Source organism: Lutra lutra, chromosome 9, assembly GCF_902655055.1.
Source record: "Lutra lutra chromosome 9, mLutLut1.2, whole genome shotgun sequence".
Classification (NCBI taxonomy): Eukaryota; Metazoa; Chordata; class Mammalia; order Carnivora; family Mustelidae; genus Lutra; species Lutra lutra.
In genome coordinates, this window is record NC_062286.1 from 98530649 (window position 1) to 98554582 (window position 23934).

Sequence of the window (23934 nt, forward strand, 5' to 3'; positions counted from 1 at the left end):
AAAAAAGCAAAGACAGGAGCAAAAGGGAGGGATGAAGAAGAAAAGAAAGGTAGAAGAAAAAAAGGAAGAAGAAAAATGTTGAGTTTGTTCAACTTTTTTTTGTAAGGAATGTGACAAATTTTTATGCTTCTTTATTTGAAAAATGATTTTAGGATAATCATTATCAAAGAGCCTTCAAATTTATTTTTAAATATTTAGATTAACATTGAAGAAACTCACAGGATACAGGAAGGAAAATCATACTTCTTTATTGACGATTTCCTTACTTGCTATTGGAGTCTCCTGTAAAAATGCCAGCACTGTTTCTAGAGATAATATCATGCATGCCAGTCATTCTCTGAAAATTTATCTCTTGGCTAGATAAGCTATTAAAGTAGCTTCCCAAAATTTTTCTTTTCAAAGAAAGAGAAAGAAAATAAGATCATGTGGAAGTGAGAGTTATATGAAGGAACAGTAACTCTGAATTACTTTGAATTTCTCTCTTAGTTTCAACTTGAGATTTAAAGTTGTAAGGGAACAGATGAGAAGTGTTTGAATGGGGCACACATACTCAGTCATAATTTTTTATTAACACAAGTCAATTACAAGTTTGAATTACTCCCACTGTGCAGATCTGCCCCACTGAGGCAACGGGGGAAAGACATACACATTCACAGGTCTCCAAGAGATGGGCAGGAACTTGTGCTCAGTAAATGTCCTTTGTAGTAGCCAAAAACTAGAGTTAATCCAAATGTCCATCACCAGTGGAACAGATAAGGTGTAATGTGCACATAAGATAATGTATTACGTATAATTCCCTTCTCATGCTAGACCCCCGAGCTCTGTAGGGTCAGACTTGGGTTCCATCCCAGTGTTGCCATATACTGTACTGGTTCTCTACCCTAGGCAATATGCTTGGGCATACAGGCCTCATTCCCCTGTGTGGAAATTGGGGCTCACCTTAGGCTCAGTGCTTAGACCAAAAAATTATTTAGATTTACCACATTCATTGAGTAAAGCTGTGTAATCCTTATTTTGTTTAAGGTCTAATGTTTTATATCTGATTGTGACATAGTCTAGCATGCAAACTAAAAGTCCGCAGTTCAGGGGCACCTGGGTAACTCAGTTGGTTAAGTGTCTGACTCTTAGTTTTGGTTCAGGTCATGATCTCAGGATTATGGAATCAAGCTCCAAATCAGGCTCTGCACTCAGCCTGGAGTCCTCTTGGCCCTCTCCCTTCTCCTCTGCCCCTCCCCACCCTCGTAAATTAATAAAGTCTTAAATTTAAAAAATTAAAGTCCACAGTTCAGGCCAGGCTTACACATGACATAATTGTTAAGGCCACTCAGGGAAAGGAATCAATGTCAATGAAGTCTAAACCAAGATTGTCTGGGGATAAAGGGCAGCATTTAGAGAGGACTGACAAAGCAAGGCTGTTTGAGAAACAGTTACTGTGGATCCACTACATGCTGGGACCTGGCCTGGATGAGTATGACAGGGGCCCTACCCTCAACGAATCAGCTGGGTAAACTAAATGTTAATATCTGTGCCTAAGTTTCTAGCAGCCCCAATAGAATCACATCCAGACCCCAGGAGGACAGCAACAGAGGAATGGTTCATTCTGCTTGGTGAGAAGTGAAGGGAAAGACATACATTAGAAAGGTCTTCATCGGAGAAGTGATGCTGAAGCAGAGACCTGGAAGGCCCTCAGTGTTCGTCAGATAAATGGGGACAGCAGCAGCCACCCCTTATCTTGAGATATTTACTGAGCACCCACGGGGATAGAAAAGTGCTGAAAACAATCTAACCCCCATCTTTGTTGGTGTTGCAAACACAAAATAACTATGTAACACGTCAGAAAGTAATGTATGCAAAGAAAAAACCGGAAGCGGGGATGCTGGGGACCATAGAGGTGGGATGACATAATGTCTTGAATTCGCTTTAAAATATTGAAAGTGGAAACTTCTTAGTGATTTTTAAATACTGAAATGAAAAAAGTGAAACATACAGATAAAGCAAGAGTAGTAAAATCTTGAATCCAGGTGTTTGGTATTTAAATGTAATACTCTCTTTCCCTTTTCATTCCTCTTAACATAAAACTTGAGGAAAAGGAAAGCAGCAGATGAGGGGACAGAATGATGGAGGTGGGGTAGTGTTGCACAGAAACGGCAGGACTCTGGTCAGGTGGAGCTCGTGTGAGATGCCTCTCAACCCCTGAGGGGGCACGACATACAAACCTGGACTTCGGGGGTGGGGTGGGGGAGCGTCTAGTATAGAGAGAAATGATGGGGAGTCCCAAGTCCAACATGTAGGAGGCATTGAAATCATGGGTCTGGATATCCTTTGGGAGTGAGTATAGATCTGGGAGAGAAGAGGGCACAGGACCACACTCAGCTTCACAGTTTGGATCCTGAGGAAATGAGGCATCCCAGCATGGAGACTGTTAGATCGCCTCAGGTAGGAGCCAAGAAAGGTGTTCCCAGGGCCAAATGGTGAAAGTGTTCCCAGGCCCAAGAGAGCCAGCGCCTGCATCTGACACTGGCCAGAGGTCAGATAAGGAAAGGCCTGGGCGGTGACCACAAGGCTTTATGTGGTAGAGGTCACATAACAAGATACTGTACTCACTGACCAACTTTGACAAGTCTTAACATTTTCCTTTTGCCCTAGTGGTTTCAAATCTTTGTATTTTAGAAAATGAAAGAAACCACTAAGAATATAGTGACTTCATGCCTGATGCCGTGGCCATGGCTACAATCAGAGCTGCTGTCACTCTTGCCTGCACTGGGCTTCAGGGAACACCTGACACTCTGCTCTTCCTGAGAGCATCCATCACCCCACACTACTGCTCCTTTCCGATGGCACCACTCCTCGGGTGGAATGAGACGGGCACTGTGCCATGTGTGGCGTGGGGGTCGCTACCTGGGAGTCTCAGTGCTTTTCTCCTGGAGCTCCCCTAGTCCCTGAAGCATACCTGCATGGCCTCTGGGCCCTGTGCACCTGCATCTTTTACAGGTCCATGGGTGCCCCTGGGTCTTCTGCCTTTTCCATCCGCACTGCCTGCACTGGCCTCTCGCCCCTCACCTCGCTCCCTCACTCTGCCAGCCTAGCTGGCTCCCCTGGCACTATGTGACTTCTAGCAGCAGTTTGTCCTAGTGTCCCTAACCATCCTGAGCAGAACAAATTATGCCACATTTTGGGTCGCAGAGAATATCTCTGTGTTTTATATTGTCTTTTGGACCTGTGTGCTGATGAAAACGAAGTGAGGTTAAATATGAATGTTCTGGGCTCCCATAACATTCCCACTCTCTGGTTCTCACAGCCATATCACTGAATTGTATATCACCGCTATTTGCCTCTTCTCCCATACCCCACACACCACACCGCCATATCCTGGGGGAGGGAGACTCGCTTTCATTTCAAACCCAGAAGTGATTAACAAAACAGGCCCACTGCAAATCAGGGTCTGTCACTTGACAAGCCATTTAATTTCCCTGAGCCTCAGTTTTCTCACTTGTAATGTGGAAATGATAATAGTATCTACTTCATTGGATTGTTGAAGGTATTTTATGAGGCAGTGCTTGTACTGCATTTAGAACAGTGCCTAGCACTGTAAGTGTTAGCTGTTATTGTTATAATTATTAGATAATAGTAGACAGAAGGGTAGATGGCAGGTGGGTAGGTGGGCAAGTGGCAATACCTTTGTAATCCTTGTGCCCATTCTTGGCTAATCATAGCTGCTAGTAAGTGTTGGCTTGATTGAAATCTAGTGAAGTTGGCTAGATTGAAGTCTAGTAACTTGTAGTAAGAATTATACCTAATTCCAATAATAGACAAATATGTGATTTTGTGTCTCCCTATATATCAAACAGTATAAGTTATTTTGCAAAATATTCATGATGAGACAGAAAATTTGGTGGATTGTGTCTACTCTCTTTCTCTGCCTTCTGAAATTCAACCCAAACCCCTCTTATGAATTTTTGTTAACTGTCTTCACAGCAAAAATAATATTAAGTTGATATTGCTTACCCTGCTTTGTCAAGAACATTAAGACTAAAAAGATAAAAACAAAAAGTGAAAGTCATGATTACGAGTCATTTGTTCTTCTGACCCTGAATGCATCTGCAGACCAGTTTTCACAATGCTTTTTATACAAGTATAGTGATAATTTCCATTTCTTGGAAATTTGCTTTTTCATCTGGACAAACCTCTCTTGCTTAAATGGTCGCCTGGAGGAAAATAACGTGGCGTAGTTTGATTACTTCTTATCTAGGATAAAATAAGTGTAAAGATTCCCTCTCAAAATCATGAAAAAGTAAAGCATGTTTTCACTTCTTTGTGTGCAGACACCTCATTCAGAAGCTCTCACCATTCTTGGTTCTCTAGTCTGCTTTCCAAATACCTACCGGGAGATCCCTTTACTGCAGTCTGTGCCGGAAGTCAGGGAAGTCATCACAGGAACTGAAGATGTCAAGGTACCTTATGCATTTGATTGAATCTCAAGTTTAGCATTTTATAATTCTAGCTATGTGGTCCTCTCTTCCATTATCATACAGTGATCTACTTATCCCTGAAAGTTCTGCTTTATTGTTTAAATCTTTCAGTAGTTGTTGTTGTTTCCAGAAGGCTCTTTTAGGGGGATTAAATGTATTAGAATCAGAGCTTATGGCAGTTATAACTGATAGGTTCCTCTGGTGTTTTTTATTAGATCTGTTTATCATGCCTATGGATTGTAATTATATAATAAGTCATCCTTTGTAATAATTTTAGGTTTAATTGTGCCACATTAGTGTATCAAATGAGTTTATAAGAAATAATTGAAGTTAGCCAAATATTCAGTCCCATTGTTAGCCTGATTAAACACTACTAATAATTTGAGATGTCAAGTTATTAATTCTTTAGAGAATAAAAGAAAGCATTTGTTCCCCCCCTTAACTGACTTTGGGGCAAACAAAAATTCTTTTCAAATCTCAAAATAAATCTATCTAATTATGGTACATAATTATAATATATAATTTAGTATACACTATATAATTGAAGTAAAAGAAAACTGAGCTTTTCCTATGTGAAGTCTCAGTGGCTTTGCAAGGTTTTTATTGCATGCCCAGAAACCCTCTTCTCTAGGCTGGCTTACTTGCCCAGGAGGCCCTGGCTGAGACCACTACAGACTGCTCCCCCAAGCCCTCTGTTTCCTTCCCTGCCTCCCAGGTTCTCTCTGTTGGGAGATTCTCCAGAGTTCCCTGGTCCTTCAGTAGCTCCTGACTGCCTGGAACATAAAACATGTGGGAAACCAACTACTAAACAAAGTTTTTATTTTACTTAATTTTGTGTTTTTAGCATTACCTCATAAATATTTTACTGAAGAATGCCACAGAGGAACCAAATGAATGTGCAAGGTAAATGTTGACTAAAGGTAAACATTTTAGGATTTTAAGATACAAATTTATATGTAAAAAGTTAATGTTTAAAAAAAAGCACTCTGCCGCATTACTTGTACACATACTAAAAAGTGTAGTAAGAATTATGTCAAGAAAATGCTTTACTTAATATTTTTAGAGTGTGCCACTATTCAGTGAAAACAGTAAGGTGCAGAAGATTATAGCATGCTACATTTTGTAGAAGAAAAAAGATTTTGAATATATACAGATATTCCCTGTTATTTTTTTTAATGAAGAAGAAAATGGAAGGATAAACCAAAAACTTATAAAAATGGTATATGTATAAGGTTAGTAATTCTCAACCAGAGGTGATTTTGTACCCCAGGAGACATTTAGCAATGTCTGAAAATATTTTGGTTGTTTCTGCCAGGCATCTGAGTTTGCTAACAGTCTGTTACCAATATAGGGGTTTTCTGGACCACCTGCATAATGAGAAATTGCATATCTGGCCTTCCAAAGTAAAGCCCAAAGCTGGGAGCAGTGGTAGAGGGCAACACCACTTTTTCATCCTCCGCCTCCAACCTCATAAAGTCACCAGAAGCCTAACTCAGTCTCTTGCTGCCTCCAAGGAATCAGCTCCTGCCCTGTTCTCTCTCTAGCAGCCTACCAACCATCACTGCCTTGCCAGCTTTTTGATGATTTTTGAGGTTTTCTGCCTTGTGGGGTTTTGTTTTGTTTGTTTGGGGGGAGTTTGTATTTTTTTTTTTAAGATTTTATTTATTTGTCAGAGAGAGAGAGGGAAAGAGAGCGAGCACAGGCAGACAGAATGGCAGGGAGAGGCAGAGGGAGAAGCAGGCTCCCCGCTGAGCCAGAAGCCCGATGTAGGACTCCATCCCAGGACGCTGGGATCATGACCTGAGCCGAAGGCAGCTGCTTAACCAACTGAGCCACTCAGGCGTCCTGGGAGTTTGTATTTTGACTAACTTTTTCAGTGGTCTTCTCTGGATGGCTTAGTCCACCTTTTCTAGTTTCCCATTACCAGAAGCTATAAATTGACTATCAATTTGTTCATATTAGAGTAACCTTAAATTTTGGGATAAACTCAACTTGGTTTATACAGTACCAGATCTGATTTGGCTAATATTTTGTTCAGGAAAGTTGCATTTATATTTATGGCCTATAATTTTCTTTCCCAATCCAGTTCTTATCAGGCTTGATTCAGGGTTAGATACTCTTACAGAATGATTAAAATATTGTTTCATTCTCTGTAGTCAGCAAGAATTTTTGTAAAATTAAGAGTTCATGCTCCTGTGTATTTAGGCCTCAATGGTAAAACTATCTAGGTCTGGTCATTTATTTATGAGAGGTTAACCATTGACTTATTTTCTTCCAAGATTTTAGGAATATTAAGGCTTTCTTTTCTTTTCTTTTCCTTTCTTTTACACCTTGGATAAAATAAACTTGTGCAGAAATTTGTCCATCTCATCTAAGTTCTGAAATAATATTGGCTATCTTATGTTTCTTTCACTCCAAGAGCTATATGCACTTCTTAATCCCGGACCCTATTATGTATTCTGTGATTTTTGCCACTAGTCTTGCCAAAGATTTATCAACTTTTCAAAGAACTTACTTTTGTCTTTGTTCAGCCTCTTTATTCTAATTTGTTTTTATTTTCTACTTTCTGCTCTTTTTTCTTTCTTTCTTCATATTCTTCATTCCTTTCCTTTTTAATCAGCATGTTAATTCTGATATATTAACATAACAGTATACTAACTCCACATACTAATTCAGCCTTTCTCTTTTACAAATGTCAACATTTAAGTTCATATGTTTATTTCTGGTCCTACGTCATCTGAGTTCGGTACGTTTTGATATGTAGTATTTTCCCACTACAGACTTTTTCCCCCATTTCCATTATGATTCCATCATTGATTCCTTCATATATTTCTTTATTTAGAAATATATTTAATTTCTAAACATATAGTTATTTTTATTTTTTTGCTACTGACGTCTTAAAGGAATCACAAATCCAATACATTGTCTGTCAACTGACAGTCTTTGAAATTGTTGAGATTTGCTCTGTGGCCCAGCAGATAGTCAGTTTTTGCAAATGCTCTGGGTGGGCTTGAAAAGCATGCATATTACCATTTCTTCAGTAGTTGGGTGTACCGCTCTAGATGTGTCCATTTGATTAATTTTTTCAATAGTGTGTTTCAAATATTTTACATCCTTTCTAATATTTTTACCATCTTAGTCATTTACTGAGAAAAATAGGTTAAAATCTCCCATTATTGTGGTGCATTGATCTATTTTTCCTTGTGTATCTGTCAATCTTTGTTTATATACTTTGAAGCTATATTATTAGCTATATAGAACTATAGAATTATCAAATCTCTATAGAGAATCATATCTGTTAATTTATGTAGTGACCCTATTTACTTCTAAGGATGATTTTTTTTTCTCTTAAGAGCCACTTGTCACTATTATTTGTAAATAATACTTTCTATCCTTTTGTTTTTTTATTTTAAATTAAATTTTATTTTATTTTTTCAGTGTTCCAAACCTTTCTATATTCTTCTCTTTAGATGTCTTTGAAAAAATTGTACATTCTTTATTCTATACATTTATTCTGTCTGATCTTGATCTTTTAACTGAATCTTTAGTTCATTTCCCATTTACTGCAGTTACTGACATACTTGGATGTATTTCTTCCATCTGCCTTTATGTTTTGTTATTGCTCCTTATCAGTATTCTCTCGTTTTGTCCCTATTTTTGCCTTTATTTTTCCCCTCTCCTTTTCTTCCTTCCTTCCTTTCTTTCTTTCAGATGATTTTTTTTCACATTCCACTTATTATCTCTATTTTTGCAGAAGTCATAGATTCTCAGTTTTTTAAGAAGTTGCCTTAGAAATTTTAATGTGCATACTTGTCTTACTAACTCTGAAATTAGTCTGCCTTTACCCTTTTCCTGAACAATGCCAGTTCCTTAGAATATAATCTTCTGATTTTATTCCTGTGTCACCACAACTGCTCCTGTTCTGTCTCCCTCCTCCACCTAACCTCTGAGTGTTAGAGTGACTTGAGGTTTAGGGCTGGTCCTCTTCTCTCTCTGACTCTCCTTGGTGCTCTTATTCATTCTAACCAGACCTTAAATACTGCTGAATTTATGATACTGATGATGCTGAATTTATTTGCCTAGCCTCTTCTGTGAATCCCATATATATTCAGGCTTATGTATTAAGCTGCCTACTTGGTATCTCAGCTTGGATGTCTTAACACGTGCAAAGCTAACACAACCGCAGCTGAACCGTTGAGTCCCCTGACGGTCCCTCAGACTCCATCTCAGTAAAGGTCACCATCATCTACCCAGATTTTCAATCGAGAAACTTGGAAAAAATCCTTGATTTCTCCTTTTAACTTACCTGTCACATTCAAACCTTTAACATGTCTTGGGAATACCTCCCCCCACCACCTTTTTCTTTACTGTAGAAAGCCAAACTTCTGTGGAGTGAAAAGTGGAATAGAAATGTGTGTGATATGCTCAGTCTTTATCAGCCATGTATAAAACATGAAATTGAGGTCACACAAGCACAGATAAGCAGAAATATGACCAAGATTTCAAATAAATGGAAGATAATTATGAGGGAAGTTAGTTATAATTACAAGTGATAATAATGTAGAAAACGTAAGAAAAAATAGTAAGTTTCTGTTACATAAACTGGAGAAGTGTGAGATGGCAGAGTAGCAAACAATCTCCAGAGGGTGTGTTGGCATAAAAAGGAGAGTAAAGGTGGTGCTGCCATTAGCTAAAAAAACATCTTGAGAGATAGAACTCATTTGGGATCACAAAGGACACATTTGGGATACAGAGAATTTAACTGACAGAAACTCAAAGCCAAAAGGAATACCTGAGAATGCCAGAATAGGCAGATGCTAAATGATAAATTTCAAAGGCAGAAAATAGCATTGAAGACCTGCTATAAGCTAGTGCAGCTTTAAAACTCAACGCAGGTGAGAGTAGTTCACATTATGAAACCATTTTATGGGTAACAAATGTTTTCTGTCGTGCAAGGCTGATAGTTACAGAGTAATGCAGGTGTTCCTAAGAAATGAGAGATCTTTGCCCTTAATGAATTACATTTAACAGATAAGTTAATGGGTTGTAAAAAAAAAAAAAGAGTTATGTATTAATACACAGAGAGAGAGAGACACACACACACATGCAAGTCTATAAGGGAAGAGAGTCTCTTAAAGTGGTATAATTGGGTATAATTCCAAGTTAGATTTTAGTGGGTTGAACACTCAGAGTCTGAGTTAAGCTGGGGAAGATCAAAGAGGCAATTGGAAAGCATACAGAATACATGACATTGAATGTAAACTGAGAATATGAAGTATAGTTTCTGGACTGAGACTCAGTATAGGAATCAGGCAAGAGGAGATAGTTCTGTACAGTAAGGAAAGCTGAGGGTTTGAATTGTGTGTAACTCCTGTATAATGTTGCTGTTGGAGAATCCAAGAAGCCCAGGCATGCCTTGTAAAGGGGGCTGCACACTTATCCTGAGTGCATTTTCGTAGAAGGTGACATAGTCTCCAAAGAGCTTTTAATAAACATGTTCTGAAGCACTTCATCTATCCTAACTTAAAGAGGTGAGAATCCAGTGAAACATGGTGGTTTTAAAACCTCAAAATATATTTATTTTAATAGCTGAATTATACTGAGTACAAAGAACTTTCACTGTGGAGAGTTGAACAGTACATTCAGTTTAATTGGCACTGGCAATGTGACCTCTTCTTACAAAGAACAACATATACATACCATAGCTAATGTCTGGTTCGGAGTAGTGGCTTGAATCCCCTTTTGTTTGGGAAAGTTACCAGGTTTGGAAGTATTTTAATTTTATATATGGGCATTCAGAAAAAATTAACAGGAATATGACTTTTTGATCATTGTAAAAGATAGTAGGATATATCAGTTTCAGAGATAACTACCACTTAAAATTGATTTAAAATTGAAGAAGGTAATTTTTAAAGTAATGTGCAACTTGAAGAAGGCTTTGTCCTAACACATTGTTTAAAAGCAGTAACAGTGCAGTTGATTCTGAAAGTTGTATTCCGATATTCTTTACAATGGAATGTGGGGTTTGTCTTCTGTTTTAGTAGGTGTTGTATATTTTATTGTAAGAAAAACAATTACAAGCTCGATTTCCAACCATTTTCTAAGATTCATGTTTTTGAATCTTCTTCAAAACTACCTTGAAGCAATACAACATGAACTGTCAGCAAAAATAACTGATATGTGCTTTGTGACTACTAACAGGAAATAGATCATTTATTTCATTAAATATGTAATTACCAATATCAGTATTTCTGTTTGTCCTGAAAACTGAACTATTGAGGGTACCTTATCTTTTTCCTCAGGAAGACACTCTGTTAACATATCTATAATTTTGGCCACTTTGTAAAAAAAGGTTTAAAATGTTTTGTCTGAAAATACCAAGAAAATATATTAAATTTTTTGAGAGTTTCCCTCCTTTTTCTTCTTTTTCAAAAGATGCATTGCCATTTGCTCCCTCGGGGTCTGGATATGCGAAGAACTGGCACAGTGTACAAACCATCCGCAGCTGAAAGAGGCCATCAATGTGATAGGTGTCACTTTGAAGGTATTACCAATTCGTGATGTGTATTCGACAGTAAACTGTATCCCACATAGTCATCCACTGCTAGTTTGAATTAGCCCCATTCTTATTTGTCTGTACATGAGAGATTTTGAATCAAAAATTATTTTTCTGAGAGCCATGTTGAACATCCTGTGAGGCTCCCAAGAGAGACCACCAACAGCTGCTTCCCCACTGGTGGCTGCAACCTGGCCATCCATCCCTGAGTGTTCCTGGACCAAGCCCTGCAGCTGAACAGGCTTCCTCTGGTAGCTGGCCGCTTCCTGTAGCAAGCAAAACAACTGTCCTTTGTGGGTAATAGTGACAGGAAGGTGGGATTTCATGCCCTGGCCTCTTCAGTAGGACTGGGAGAGACCTGACAGCTCCTGGTTAACAGTCCTGAGTGCTCACTGTCTGACTGGTTCTTGGCACTTCAAGGATGGCTTTCTTCCTTTGCTTTGTTAATGAAAGGAAGAGTTGCCATTCACTAGGCAGTCACGTGGAGCTGGATTCATGGTAGAGTCTCCAAAACCTTCACAATAGCAGCTTTGCAAGGTGGATAGTATAATCCTGATGTCACACCAGAGGAAAGCAAGGCCCAGAGGAATCAGGTCATGAGCTCACAGCCATGCAGGTATAAGTGATGGCACCAAGAGCAGATCTGCTTACCGTGAAAAACAAAACCTTTATACATACTGTTAGGCCACTTTCTAAACCAGAGCTCAAATCCTTCCAGGTTCTTTTCGGGCTCCTGCTTAAAAATGATGGTAATAATTAGCATTGTTATCATTATACCCCCCCAACCAGTGAGTGCCCGGTCCCTACCAGTCACTGTGCTGGGATTTTGTGGAAGTTCTCAGCTGTGAGACAGTTGTCCCATTTTACAGTGGAGGAACTGAGGTGCAGGAGAACTGAAGAGCTCATTCCAGGCTCTAAAGCCTGGCTGAAGTTCAAACCCTGAACTGTTCGTCTGACACCAGAGTCCAGGCTCGGGCCTGGCCTTCTTTACTGCTTGATGTGTGCTGCTGTAATAGTCATCGCCATTGTAGCTGACAACTGGGACAGTCATCATCAGGCCGTTGACAGCCCCTGTGTCACCTTTTGTGCTTAAACCCACAGGGTAACCAGCTGGGGCATTCCCTCCCCATGGCTTGGCATCCAGCTCTCTGGTCTAGCCCCTGCCTGCTTGTGCAGTCTGATTTTGTGTCAGCCCTCCTCACCTACCCCTCTTTCTGGCCAAGCTGTCACCCAGCCCTGCTGTTCTCTCTGCCTCCACACCTGGTTGTACCGGTTCTGTCATGAGAGCTGGACAAACACTTGCTGCTGATCCCTGTGGTGAGGAATGGAAAATTGATTGAACCAGGATCAATTAGGAGTGCTCCCTCTGTCCTGAGCGGGGCGCTGACCTTTGTTATTGCTTTTAATCCTTAGAACCACCCCATGAGGTAAAGGGTTACGGCCACCTCTGCTTCATAGATGTGGAAAATGAGCTGATTGGGGAGTAAAGAGTTGGCCAGGGTCAAACCCAGGACACCCTGGCCCCTTGTCTGAACTTTGGCACAATTGCAGAAGCTGCGGTGAAATATTCATATGTAACTATTAAAGTGAAAAAAAGTTGGCAATTGTATATCTATGCAGAGTCTAATTTTTTTAATATCCTCTTTCCTCAATTCTAAAGATCTGTTTTTCAAATGTTGAATGTAGTGTGGCCTCCCCACCTCTCCCCCTTTTCTGGAAAAGCTGTCAATAGCTCAGTGGTGTCCGAGAATGATGGAGATATGTAGATACAGTGATATAGCTATCCTTCTACCCTATATGGTTCTATGTAGTACAGAAGGGAGATGGAAATTGATAACAAAAGTAGAAGGATATGAGGGCTTACATTTTGTTGTTGTAGGTCTGTAGGTCTCCACATTTTCAAAAATGTCTTTACTTTTCCGTAATGATGAGGACAAACATAAGGCACCAGAGAAAGAATGCATGGAGCCCAGACTCTGCTGGAGGCATCCCAGCACAGTGCAGGGACTGTCTGGTGGAAGCCCCGCCCCTATAGGTGCTCTGGCTTTCCCCATTTTAGAAATAAGAGAGAAGGCAACTAAAGAAGGCCAAGAAACTCACTCCACTTGAATTGTGAAGAGATCAGAGGGCCAAGATCGGCCAAATCAGCCTCCCTTTAACTGTTAGGAATAGCAGAGGGAAACTCACAGATGTAATTCCAGGACCCTGGGTCAGCTCCCTGCCTGCGTCCCTCTGATGTCTGTGTTCCTGTCCCAGTTGGTACTTTTACTGAAGGAGGTGGCACATAAATCTCAGAGAACTGAGGGCCTAGCAGGGAAAGCATGGCCACAAGAAACAGCTCTAGAAGAGGGGCCTCAGGGAGCCTCAGGGCCTGCTAGGAGGAGGCCCAGCCCCAGCAGCACAGGGAGCATGAGCCCTGCAAGGGCTTCCTGCCTTATAGTTTCCACATTGCTCTGGGTACCACTCTCCTCTGACCCTGCCCTTCAGGAACATTTGACAAGATTGACCTGGGTGTTCCATCTGATGTGGGAAGGCATGGTCAGAGAAGGCTGGGAAATGCTCCCCAGGGGGTATCAATGAAAACCAGCCCGTAGCTCAGCAGTAAATGAGAGCAGTGCACCGCATAGGCACCTGCAGATTTCCACCCAGCTAATTGTGTCTGGTGGGGTATTGTTGTGGGCAGCACAGGTGGCAGGTGAGTGTTCTAAGCCTGAGCTGTAGTTACTTAGGTATCCCATCCAGGATGTTGGCCAAGGGCACTAGCATGTCACCTTTGGCTCTGGCTCAGGTGAGCTGCCAACCTTGTCTCCCCAGCCCAGCCTGAGCCCCTACCCTCAGCCTCACCTGTTGCTCCTTCTTTTACCCCATCTTAGGACACATCATTAACTGTCTCCTTCTCCTTACCCCAGCCCCATCTTCGGTCATAGAGTCCTGCTGCCCTAGGGCCATCCCTCACCCAGGCTGGCTCCCTGTGCTAATAACTAAGCCTCTGGGTGTCCTCCAACCCCATAGCCCTAGTCTGGCCCCCACAGATCTGTCCTCCATACTGCCACCAGAGGAATCTGTCAACACAAGCCCTGACCAAGTCACCCACAAACTAGAGTACTAAGCATGGCATTCAGGAATATACACAAACAGGTCCCTGCCTATTCCCAAGATTGTCAGTCTTTCAGAGTAGGGACGATATCTGCCCTGTTCATCTTGTGCCCTGTGCTTTGCTCTTCTTTTTTGGCTCAAACAACATGAGAATGTATTGGTTCTTATAGCTGGAAAATACATGGGTATGGAAGAGTTTGAGTCTGATTGATCCAGGAGGTGAACAGCATCAACACTGACCTAATTGTCTGAGTCTTCTGCTCTGTAGTCTGTAGAGATGGCTTCCTTTTAGGGTGGGATGCCCGCAGAATTGGAGGATGTCTGCTAGTAGGAGTCAGGGTCCTGCGTGTCCTTGTTCATGTTCAACAGGACTTCCCTCACAGCATTCTAGTAAGTGGTACTGAGACGCATTAGCCAAGGTTTCTTGCTCATCCTTTTGCCAGTGACTGAGGCTGGGAATAAAATCTTTTGATTAATTTCAGTCAGTTAGGGCACATTCCTGGAACTGGGAGAGAGGACTTGCACCTGGAAAAAGATCTACTATTAGTTAAGGAGAGAGGGGGAAATTGACACTGGCCAAGCAACTACACATGTTCACTTTAGAGAGCGTCCAGAAGCAGAAGATCCTCCCTCTGTAGTGGGAGGAGGTGGCCTGTGAGTGCAGAAATGAATAGTGAGAAGGAGGTAGGCAGTGTCTGGGGAAGGGGCACTCCAGGCAGAAGGAGCACCAAGTACCAAGGCCCTGAGGTGCACATGAACTGGTATACATTTGAAGAGCAAGATGTTGGTACATGGAGCAGAGTGCGCTGTTGGGGCAGCAGGGGAGCTGTGGCCTTAGTACTTGTCAATTTAGCTGAGCCTGGACAGCATTTCCCAGAATTCTTTTCCCCGTATGGTTTTTGGAAGGAGTGGGTCTATTGCATTTTTTTTTTTTAATTTGAGTATAGCTGACACATAATGTGATGTTAGTTTCAGGTATAGAACATAAAGTGATTCAACAACCTGTGAGTTCTGCCATGCCCACCACAAGTGTAGCTACCATGTGTCACCATCAGTGCTGGCACATTGTCCTTGTTCCATGAGTATGTGCGGAGTGAGTGATTAATTCCCTGGCCCAGCCCGCAGCATTCACGTGTGACTAATACCACTCCACTTGCAGCCCTCCAGCCTCGCCTTGCTTGCCACAGGGCCCTGCTGCCCGCTGCCTACACAGAGACACTCTTTCTCTGCCTCCTTCCAGGCTAGGCTCAGCTTTCCTGCCCTCCCCCCACTACAGCCCGTCCTCTTTGTGGTCTGCCCCCTCTCTCACACCTTACCCCTCTCTGCCCAGAGGCTTATTGTCTGGTCTACCATAGCTCTCATTTCCTCATCATCCTCTTGTGTGCTTCCATCTTCTAGATGTAAGAGCCATGCCAGCCTTCTGCTTCCACCCCATGACTTGACCACTATGACGCAACAGAAACACACCCAGTGCCTGCTCTTCTTCACTCCCTCGGTTCCATCTTCACCTCAGACTCACCTTGTGCTACTCCTCAGGGGGCTGTGCGAGACATTAGGAATGATGAATGAGTGATATGATATGATGAATGGTGAATGAGATGTGGAAAAATTAAACACATGAAAGAATAGGCAGACAAATATCAAAGATCAGCTTGATAGCCCTTAATGCCATAAGGGAACTATAAGTGGGAAACAAGATGAAGCTGAAGAGCTGGAGCAGGTGGGCTGCCACTCCTTTGGATGGGCATGGTGGCCTCATAGAGGAGACATTTAGGGCCATGATCTGAAAGATGTGGCAGTGCCAGCAACATGCAGACCTGGGGAATGAGTGTCCCAGGCAAAGCAAGGAGCAAGTACAAAGGTCCTGGGGCAGAAGCAAGCCAGAGTATTTGAGGGATTGAAAGAAGCCTATGAGCATCAGGTCCCCTGAGGCCTAGAGGCCGGGCTCTGAAGATCCCCTTGAGCACAGACGCTCTTGCCCTGGTGCCTACCAGAAAAGGGCAATCAAGAAGTGTTCATCCTATTGAATTCAAATGAATCCCCTTTGCCCTAATTTCTGCCTTGTCCTGTGCATTTACACTGAGATACTAAATGTTGACTTTTCTGTATCTGTGTGGTGCTGAGGTCAATTAGGATGTGCTTCTTGGGACTTGGAATTCCTGGCAAGGAAACAACTAAGCTTCGTATCCAGAGGTTTCCCAAAGCCACATATCCAGAGGTTCCCCAAAATCAGTGACAAATCTTTCTTCTGTAGATAATGAGGTATGGCTAGCAGAGTAGTCCCAGGTTCTGGCCAGGGAGAGAGGCGCAGGGTGCTTTCATCTGTTTCATCCACCCCAGCCAGCAGCCCTTGTAGGCACCATCCCTCCCCTATTGACATGCCATCTCGCAAGAACTGGGAGCATCCAGAGGACCTTGGACACACTCCAGACTCCAAAAACATACTCAAAGTAATTGAATACACCAGAGCTTATGAATTATATTCTTGGAGTCGTCAGAGTTTCACATTTCTTAGTACATTACATGTGGACATTCAGTTTAATTTTAGAAGACAGAAAGTCACTTGCTCAGTCCATTTCTCCAGGTGTAAAATGAAGATCACGTCTACCTTGCAGAGCTGCTAGTGAGGATTTATCAATGCAGAAATGAGGGAAATTCTTGTAAAAGGTCCAGCACATAGGGAATACTCAGTAGTGGACTGCATTTTAATTTCCTCTAGTTGTCAAAACTATAATCTATGCGATCTGCATGAGGCATCTGAAATTATGGTTTTAATTTTCCTATGACTGAACAACAGCTACTTATTTCTGTAGAACATTAAGTAAGTTAATACAGCTAGTCTGGACAAGAGGCAGTTACAGGATGATGATCATACACAAACTATCTGGTACCAGGACACATTTTTCAAAAATTGAATGCCAGACAAGAAAACATATCCCTAAACATCGCTAGAAAGAACTTTCTTCCTTAGGACAAATGTACGTGTTAAGTTCAATCCTTTCGTTTGGGGTTTTGTTTCCTTTTATAGTTTTCTAACAAAATCGTGGCTCAGGTGGCCTGTGATGTTCTTCAGTTGCTGGTTTCCTACTGGGAAAAGCTTCAGATGTTTGAAACTTCTCTGCCTCGGAAAATTGCAGAAGTAAGTCTTTTCCTGTAATGCTAAAACATAAGCATTTCCCTCTCACTCTATTCGGTATTTAATGAATTACAGATACTCAAATAATTGTTAGAGAACTGTCTATTACATTGCCATACGAGTCATTCGTTTTAAGATTAAATCTCACTGGCTCTTCTCAGCTGTGATTTCAGGCACTACGTAAAGAAGCCACCAGTGTTCAGGGCAGAGTCTCACACTTGGGGAGTTTGAAAAGCAGACACGACCACAACAAAGAGACCTTTTGTAGATTGGGCTTCATTCATCGAGAGTAATTTGGATGGTGCCAACAAGGAGTAGGCAGCTGGTTATGATGCCCTCCGTGCAGGGGCGGGGGGCAGGGGGACTGTTGTATGAAACAGGAGTCTCTTCCAGACCGAAGCCCCGGACCACGCTTTCTGCCATAGCGTGATTACCCAGCTGTAATGAGATTACTACTCTAATACCCGAGGGCGGGGGTAGGGGGGTAGTTGTTGGGAGAAAAGGACAGAAGGAGCAGAAAGAATCGTCCCAGTGATGATATCCTGGAGGCCGGTTATATCTGAGGGTGCTTGCCTGTACAGAAGAGGTACCCTCCCCTCTGTAAGTGCCTGCATATGAGGCACATCCATTCCTGCCAGTTTTGAAAGCTGCCCTTTCTGAAACATGCCCTGTTCTTTACACATGCAGTGGTAACTCCTCAAGGAAATTTGACTTATCTCTGTGTGGTATTACAGGGAGAGAAGAAGTGATATTGATTTATTTTCTCTCAGCCCTAGGTAGATTTCACCAGTGAGATCACTTTGTTCTCTCAGGGAGACTTTAGGTGACCTAGAGTGGAATGGAGCTCTGGACATAGGAATATCAGATGCTGCAAGTTGTAAAGTTGTGTTCTAGGGCAACTACGTACAGTTGACCCTTGAACAACATGGGTTTGAGCTGCATAAGTCAATTTGTATGTGGATTTTTTTTGGATAGAGGACTGTAAATACATTTTCTCTTCCTTATGATTTTCTTAACATTTTCTTTTCACTAGCCTACTTTATTGTTAAGTCTACAGTGTAGAATATATATAACATACAAAATATGTGTTGGTCATCCATTTATGTTATTGATGACACTTCTGGCCTGCAGTCAGCTAATAGTAGTTAAATTGGGGGGGGGAATCAAAATTTATACATAGATTTTTACTGTGCCCGGCGGAGGGGTGGTCAGCACCAAAATACCCGGGTTGTTCAAAGATCACTTACAGTTTATCATCAAAAGAGAAATACCTTTGAGAATACAAGGGGTGCTTTTATACCAGGACAAGAGACAGAGACATGAATGGTTTATAAGAAAATCAAATGGTAGTATTTTCATAGTTATTTTTGAAAATGTTTTTTACTTTCATTGTGTAAAGTGTGGAGACTGATGATAGGACTTGTGTGACCACAGAGAAAAATGTCCCTTCCTCTGGGGCCCCCAATTTCAGCACCGGTAGGATGGAGTGGAGACTAGGTGTGGGTCTGTCACTTTCTCCTGATTTTCAGGACCACAGGGAACTCTAAACTGGCTCTCTGCTTTTTAATCACCTTCCTCTAGCAAGTTGGCACCAAGCTGGGTTTAGTGCAAGGCCATTTTGGGACTCTCATCATACAGTTTCCCAAACTATTGCTATGGTCTGTTTCATTGGGGGTTTGTCTTTTTAATGCAGATCCTTGTGGCCACAATTGCTTTTCTTTTACCAAGTGCAGAGTACTCCTCAGTGGAAACAGATAAAAAGGTAGGTGGCACATCAGCTAAGTTTTTTCCAGAGGTTGGATTTTTTTTTTTAACGTAAGACAAAATTATAAATAATGTTCTATGTAGGGATATCCTTTGTAGTTTTCTTCTGTATTGGTCCTAATGGTCTCCCCTGTGAAAACTTTATTTATTCATTCATTTCTTGTGCATTTGTGTGTCCACTGAATAATTATTATTGTGTAGGGACTGTTCTCTTGTTTGCTATTACATGTAGCAAAGTTTGAAGGATTTGCAGTATATGTTACTGGGCCTGTTTCCTCTTCCAGTTTATTGTGTCCTTGCTACTCTGCCTCTTGGACTGGTGCATGGCATTGCCGGTGAGCACCCTCCTCCACCCAGTGTCCACAGCGGCCCTGGAAGAGCAGCACTCGTCCAGAGCCCCTTTGCTGGATTATATCTACAGGGTGAGTCTCTATTTGGGCCTCAGGGACATAGAGTATAGACTTAAGCATCAGAGAATTACCAAAATATGTTCTATACATTTACTTATTTGTGCCCTTTTGAAAAGCATATTTGGGGGCTGAAACATTTTAAAAGAAAAGAATAATTTAAGGAGTGAAAACAGAGCAGATATTCTTGTAGAGAAGCAATGGTTACTCAGTGAAAGAAGCTTGCATTTTCACATGACTTCCATCTTTAAACAACTGCGGTTTGACCAGAAACCACCGCTCCCTGACCCCCGTCAATTTTCATGTAACATGGTCTATCTGTACTTCATTTTAAAAAGAACTGTTTATGTTGTAGGAATATTTACAGCTGTAGTTTGACAAAATCTGCTTATCAAAAGAAGAAGAAGTATAAAGGACACAGTACTCTCTTTGCTTTAAAAGATTTTAAGAAATAAATTTTTTTAAGATTTTTTATTTATTTGAGAGAAAGAGACAGAGATAGTGAGAGAGGGCACAAGCAGGGAGGAGAGGAAGAAGCAGGCTCCCCCACTGAGCAGGGAACTCCACTCAGGGCTCCATCCCAGGACCCTGAGATCATGACCTGAGCTGACACTTAACCAACTAAGCCGCCAAGACACCCCGAGTCTTAAGAAATAAATTAAGGAAATATATCACTTCAAAGTATTTAGCCTCGTCATTTTTATAGTACTTAAAATATTTGAATTTCACCCCCTACTGATGCCTAGGTTTGGTGTTTGCTCTGGACCCTTTATATTATCCTTCCGTATTGGCTTTACATTCCCTCCTGTGAAAGCCTTTATTTATGAATTTAGCGTTTGTGTATCATTGAATAATTACTACCAGGTAGAGACAATTCTGCGTATTGTTTTAGTAACAAACCTTTCCTAATTTATAATCTTTACTTTTATAAAGGTTATAAATAATTTATGATTTATACTTATAATGTTTATTTACATATACCAATATATGTATGCCAAATATAATTTATATTTATTACTTAAAACTTTTACTTTTTTTTAAAGATTTTATTTATTTGTGAGAAAGTGAGCGGCAAGAGAGCACAAGCAGGGGGAACAGCAGAGGCAGAGGGAGAAGCAGGCTCCCCACTGAGTAGGAACCCCGATGTGGGGCTTGATCCCAGGACCCTGAGATCATGACTTGAGCAGAAGGCAGATGCTTAACTGACTGAACCACCCAGCCGCCACTTAATAATTTAAAAAAAAAAAAAAATTCCAAGTCATTAACTTATTACTCTGTTGCCTTTTTTAAAAATGTATTAAACACAAGGGGAAAAGACACTTGACATGGTTGAAATTCTACTAAAAAGTATTGTGTATTTTTAAGTTGTTTCTTTAGTGATCAAAACTTTTAATAACTCTGTTAGGATTCATTAGATACTTCTGTCATCTGTGTGGCTTATAAACCCATGTGAGGCCTGGCTCGACCAAATAAAGTAGCCACAGTCATTTAAATTTATCTCTTTTCTAGTGTTTTTTTTTGTTTAAAGATTTCTCTTAAAATTGTTTTACCAATAAAAAAGTCAATACTGAATAATATTATTGTATTTTTAAAGGAAACTTTTTATTGAAGTATAATATGCATACAGAAAACTGTATCAGTCATAAGTTCTGCTTGATGGATTTTCACAAAGTGGTTACACCTGTGAAACCAGATCCTAACTGCAGAAACTAAATAGTCTTGGTATCCCAGAAGTCCCCGTCATGCCTCCCTACTAGTCACTATCTCCATACACACACCTGGGGTACTCCTAGCCTGTCTAACAGTGTAGATTTTTTTGTACTTTATATGGCTGGAATTATGCAGTATGTGCTTCTGTGTCTGATGTCCTTCACTCAGCATTATTTCTGAGGGATTCATTTATACTGTTGTGAATAATCTTTCACTCACTGCTGTTTGGTAATACACAATGAGAGTATGCCATGATTTATGTATCTGTCCTACTGTTGATGCATATTTGGGTAGTAGAGCTTTGGACCATAAAAAGAAGTTCTATGAACATTCTGGTGGGCCACAGCAGGACTTAGCTGTGTGCTCCCACCTAGAATGGCAAAATAAGCACTTTTTAACTTTCACTTTCCTTTCATCTTGAGAATATATTTATTGGCGTTGTTGTAAAAGGAGCAGAATAAACTTGCAAATAGAAAGAAGATGTTTTAGAATGGAAAGGATTCTATGTCTTTAAGTATTACCAACCCTATCAAGTATTACCTGCCTCCTAAGTGCTGTTGTGGTTTGGCAGGTTGTCAGGGACAGGGGGTTAGTCACATCCATGGCACATATTCCCTTCTGTTTCTCACAGGTTCTGCACTGCTGTGTTTGTGGCTCAAGCACATACACCCAGCAGAGTCACTACACACTGACCCTGGCTGACCTGTCCTCCCCGGATTACGATCCTTTCCTGCCACTGGCAAATGTGAAGAATTCCGAGCCAGTCCAGTATCATTCTTCAGCAGATTTGGGAAACCTGCTCACAGTTGAAGAGGGTGAGATTCTTCAGAATAATAATTCTCACGGGTGGGAAAAGGAAAATTGTAGCCTTTGCCCATGCTTGCTACGTTATTTTTAAAAATTAACTTGTTTCTGCTTTCTAGACTCCTCTGTGATAGTAAGCTCAGCCTGCCTTGCTTCTTTTTTTCTGTTTCTTCGCCCCCTCTCTCTTTTCCTATCTTAATTGAATTTTGTATTGAGGACCTATATGTTTCAGACCTATGAGACCCATAGAAAAAGTCTCATTTCTACCCCAGAGGAGCTTTACATGTAACTAGAGAGACAGGATTAATGAAGGACTCATTCATGAACCGTAGCACTGTGGCGTGTTCCTGTGAGGAAGGACCTAAGCCAGACTTAGAAGGATGGGCAGAAATTGAAAGGATCTCGTGGAGGGTTGCAGACTAGGAGAGCATTGTAGAGAGGTGGGGATTTGCATACCACAGTTTGAGGATCACTCTGCTGATGGCAGGGGTTCTATTTTAGAATATGTGGGTATTGTCAGGATTAGGAACTGCTGTATGATCTCCTCAACCACCTTCTTCCTGGAAGGACAAAAGCCTATCTCTGGGCTTTGAGATGTGAGTCCAAAGGTAGGTATATCACCTGTACATGTGAAATACTCGCGAAATGCGTAAACTCTGAATATTGATGAAAGATATCAAATATGGCATATCATATCAAAATACCAATCAAAATTTCCTGATTGTGATACTGTACTATAGCTATACTATGTAAGATATTACCAGGGGAATGAAAGCTATTTGGGATCTCTCTGGTTATTTCTTATGAGTGCATGTGAATCTTCAATTTTCTAAAAGTTAAAAAAAAAAATGTGGGTGTGGAGTTTTAGATCATCCATGAAAATGTTATGGACTTTGCAAGTTAAAACCTAGGTCCAAGGATGGAACCTTAGGGGGGAAAAACACTGTAAAGAAAAAGGAATGAGATAATGTCACCAGGAAAGCAAAGTCAGGGAAATAGAAAAAGAACCCAGAAAGAGTCGGTTCTGAAAAGTTGAGGAAAGAAAGGGGATAAGGAGCCAAGAAAAGTAAACAGTGCTAGGTGCTTCAAAACCATTTTGGTGAAGCCAAAACAAGAGCTTTTTTATTTCCCATCTAAGCATTTGGTGATGAGTTCTGCTGAATACTTTAGGCGTGGCAGTTAGTCTATAGCCAGATAACCTGAGCAAGTGATTTGGGGTTGACTATTTGGACCCCCAAGGCATTCTTCTTGTAAGGCCTGTGGTGGAGAAAGGAAGGACAGTAGCCAGGTGAGGGCACAGAGTCCAGGGCTATGCTTGCAAGACTGTAGAATCTGGAGTATGGTTTAGGCCAAGAGGAAGGGGACAGGTGAGGTGACAATGAAGAAGATAAGAGTGGGGGCACCATTCAGAGGCAAAGGCTCTGGAATCCGTCCAGTCCTGATTTTATAGATGAGCAACTGAGGTGAAGGGATTTTCCCAAAGGTACATAAGTCAGAAGTAAGGGAGGTGAAATTTGAATTGAAGATATAATGACCAAGTTTCTGAAATATCACAGTATTTACTCTGAGATTTTTCCACAGAGTAGACTAAAGACTTTTAGTTATGGTGGTGGATGGTACCTGGCACATTTTCACATTGTCATCTCATTTGGCCTCCATTTGCTTGATCATTTAGTTGTCTTTTTCTGGACTTCCGCTCTTCTTTCAAAGTCCACTATTTACAGGTGGCTCCGTTGTTAAGTGTCTGTCTTCGGCTCAGGTCATGATCCCAGGGGCCTGTCAAATAAATAAATAAAATCTTTAAAAATAAAGTGTACTATTTTCCTGATTATAAATTCAAGCCATATCTTTAAAAAATAATCAGAATGATCCTTGATCTATTTCTTTTGTTGGTTCCTACCATGCAGTTGGTGTCCTAGAAGGAAAGTGGCTCTCTTTTTCTGAAAGGCGTTAATTTAGATTTAGACTCATCCCACATGGCTATCCCTAAAA

The 23934-nt window shown here is 41.1% G+C and overlaps 1 protein-coding gene across 7 annotated transcripts in view; it reads left to right on the forward strand.

Annotated features, from left to right (window-relative positions):
- RALGAPA2 (Ral GTPase activating protein catalytic subunit alpha 2) overlaps positions 1-23934 on the forward strand; it is a 320063-nt gene that overhangs the window by 176418 nt on the left and 119711 nt on the right. For all 7 annotated transcript variants that reach the window (XM_047743681.1, XM_047743679.1, XM_047743680.1 and 4 more), the window contains 7 exons: positions 4323-4451; positions 5314-5372; positions 10905-11013; positions 17150-17260; positions 18951-19019; positions 19306-19443; positions 21770-21953. In XM_047743681.1, the coding sequence (XP_047599637.1) occupies positions 4323-4451; positions 5314-5372; positions 10905-11013; positions 17150-17260; positions 18951-19019; positions 19306-19443; positions 21770-21953 (799 nt within the window). The remainder of the gene's footprint in view (positions 1-4322; positions 4452-5313; positions 5373-10904; positions 11014-17149; positions 17261-18950; positions 19020-19305; positions 19444-21769; positions 21954-23934) is intronic.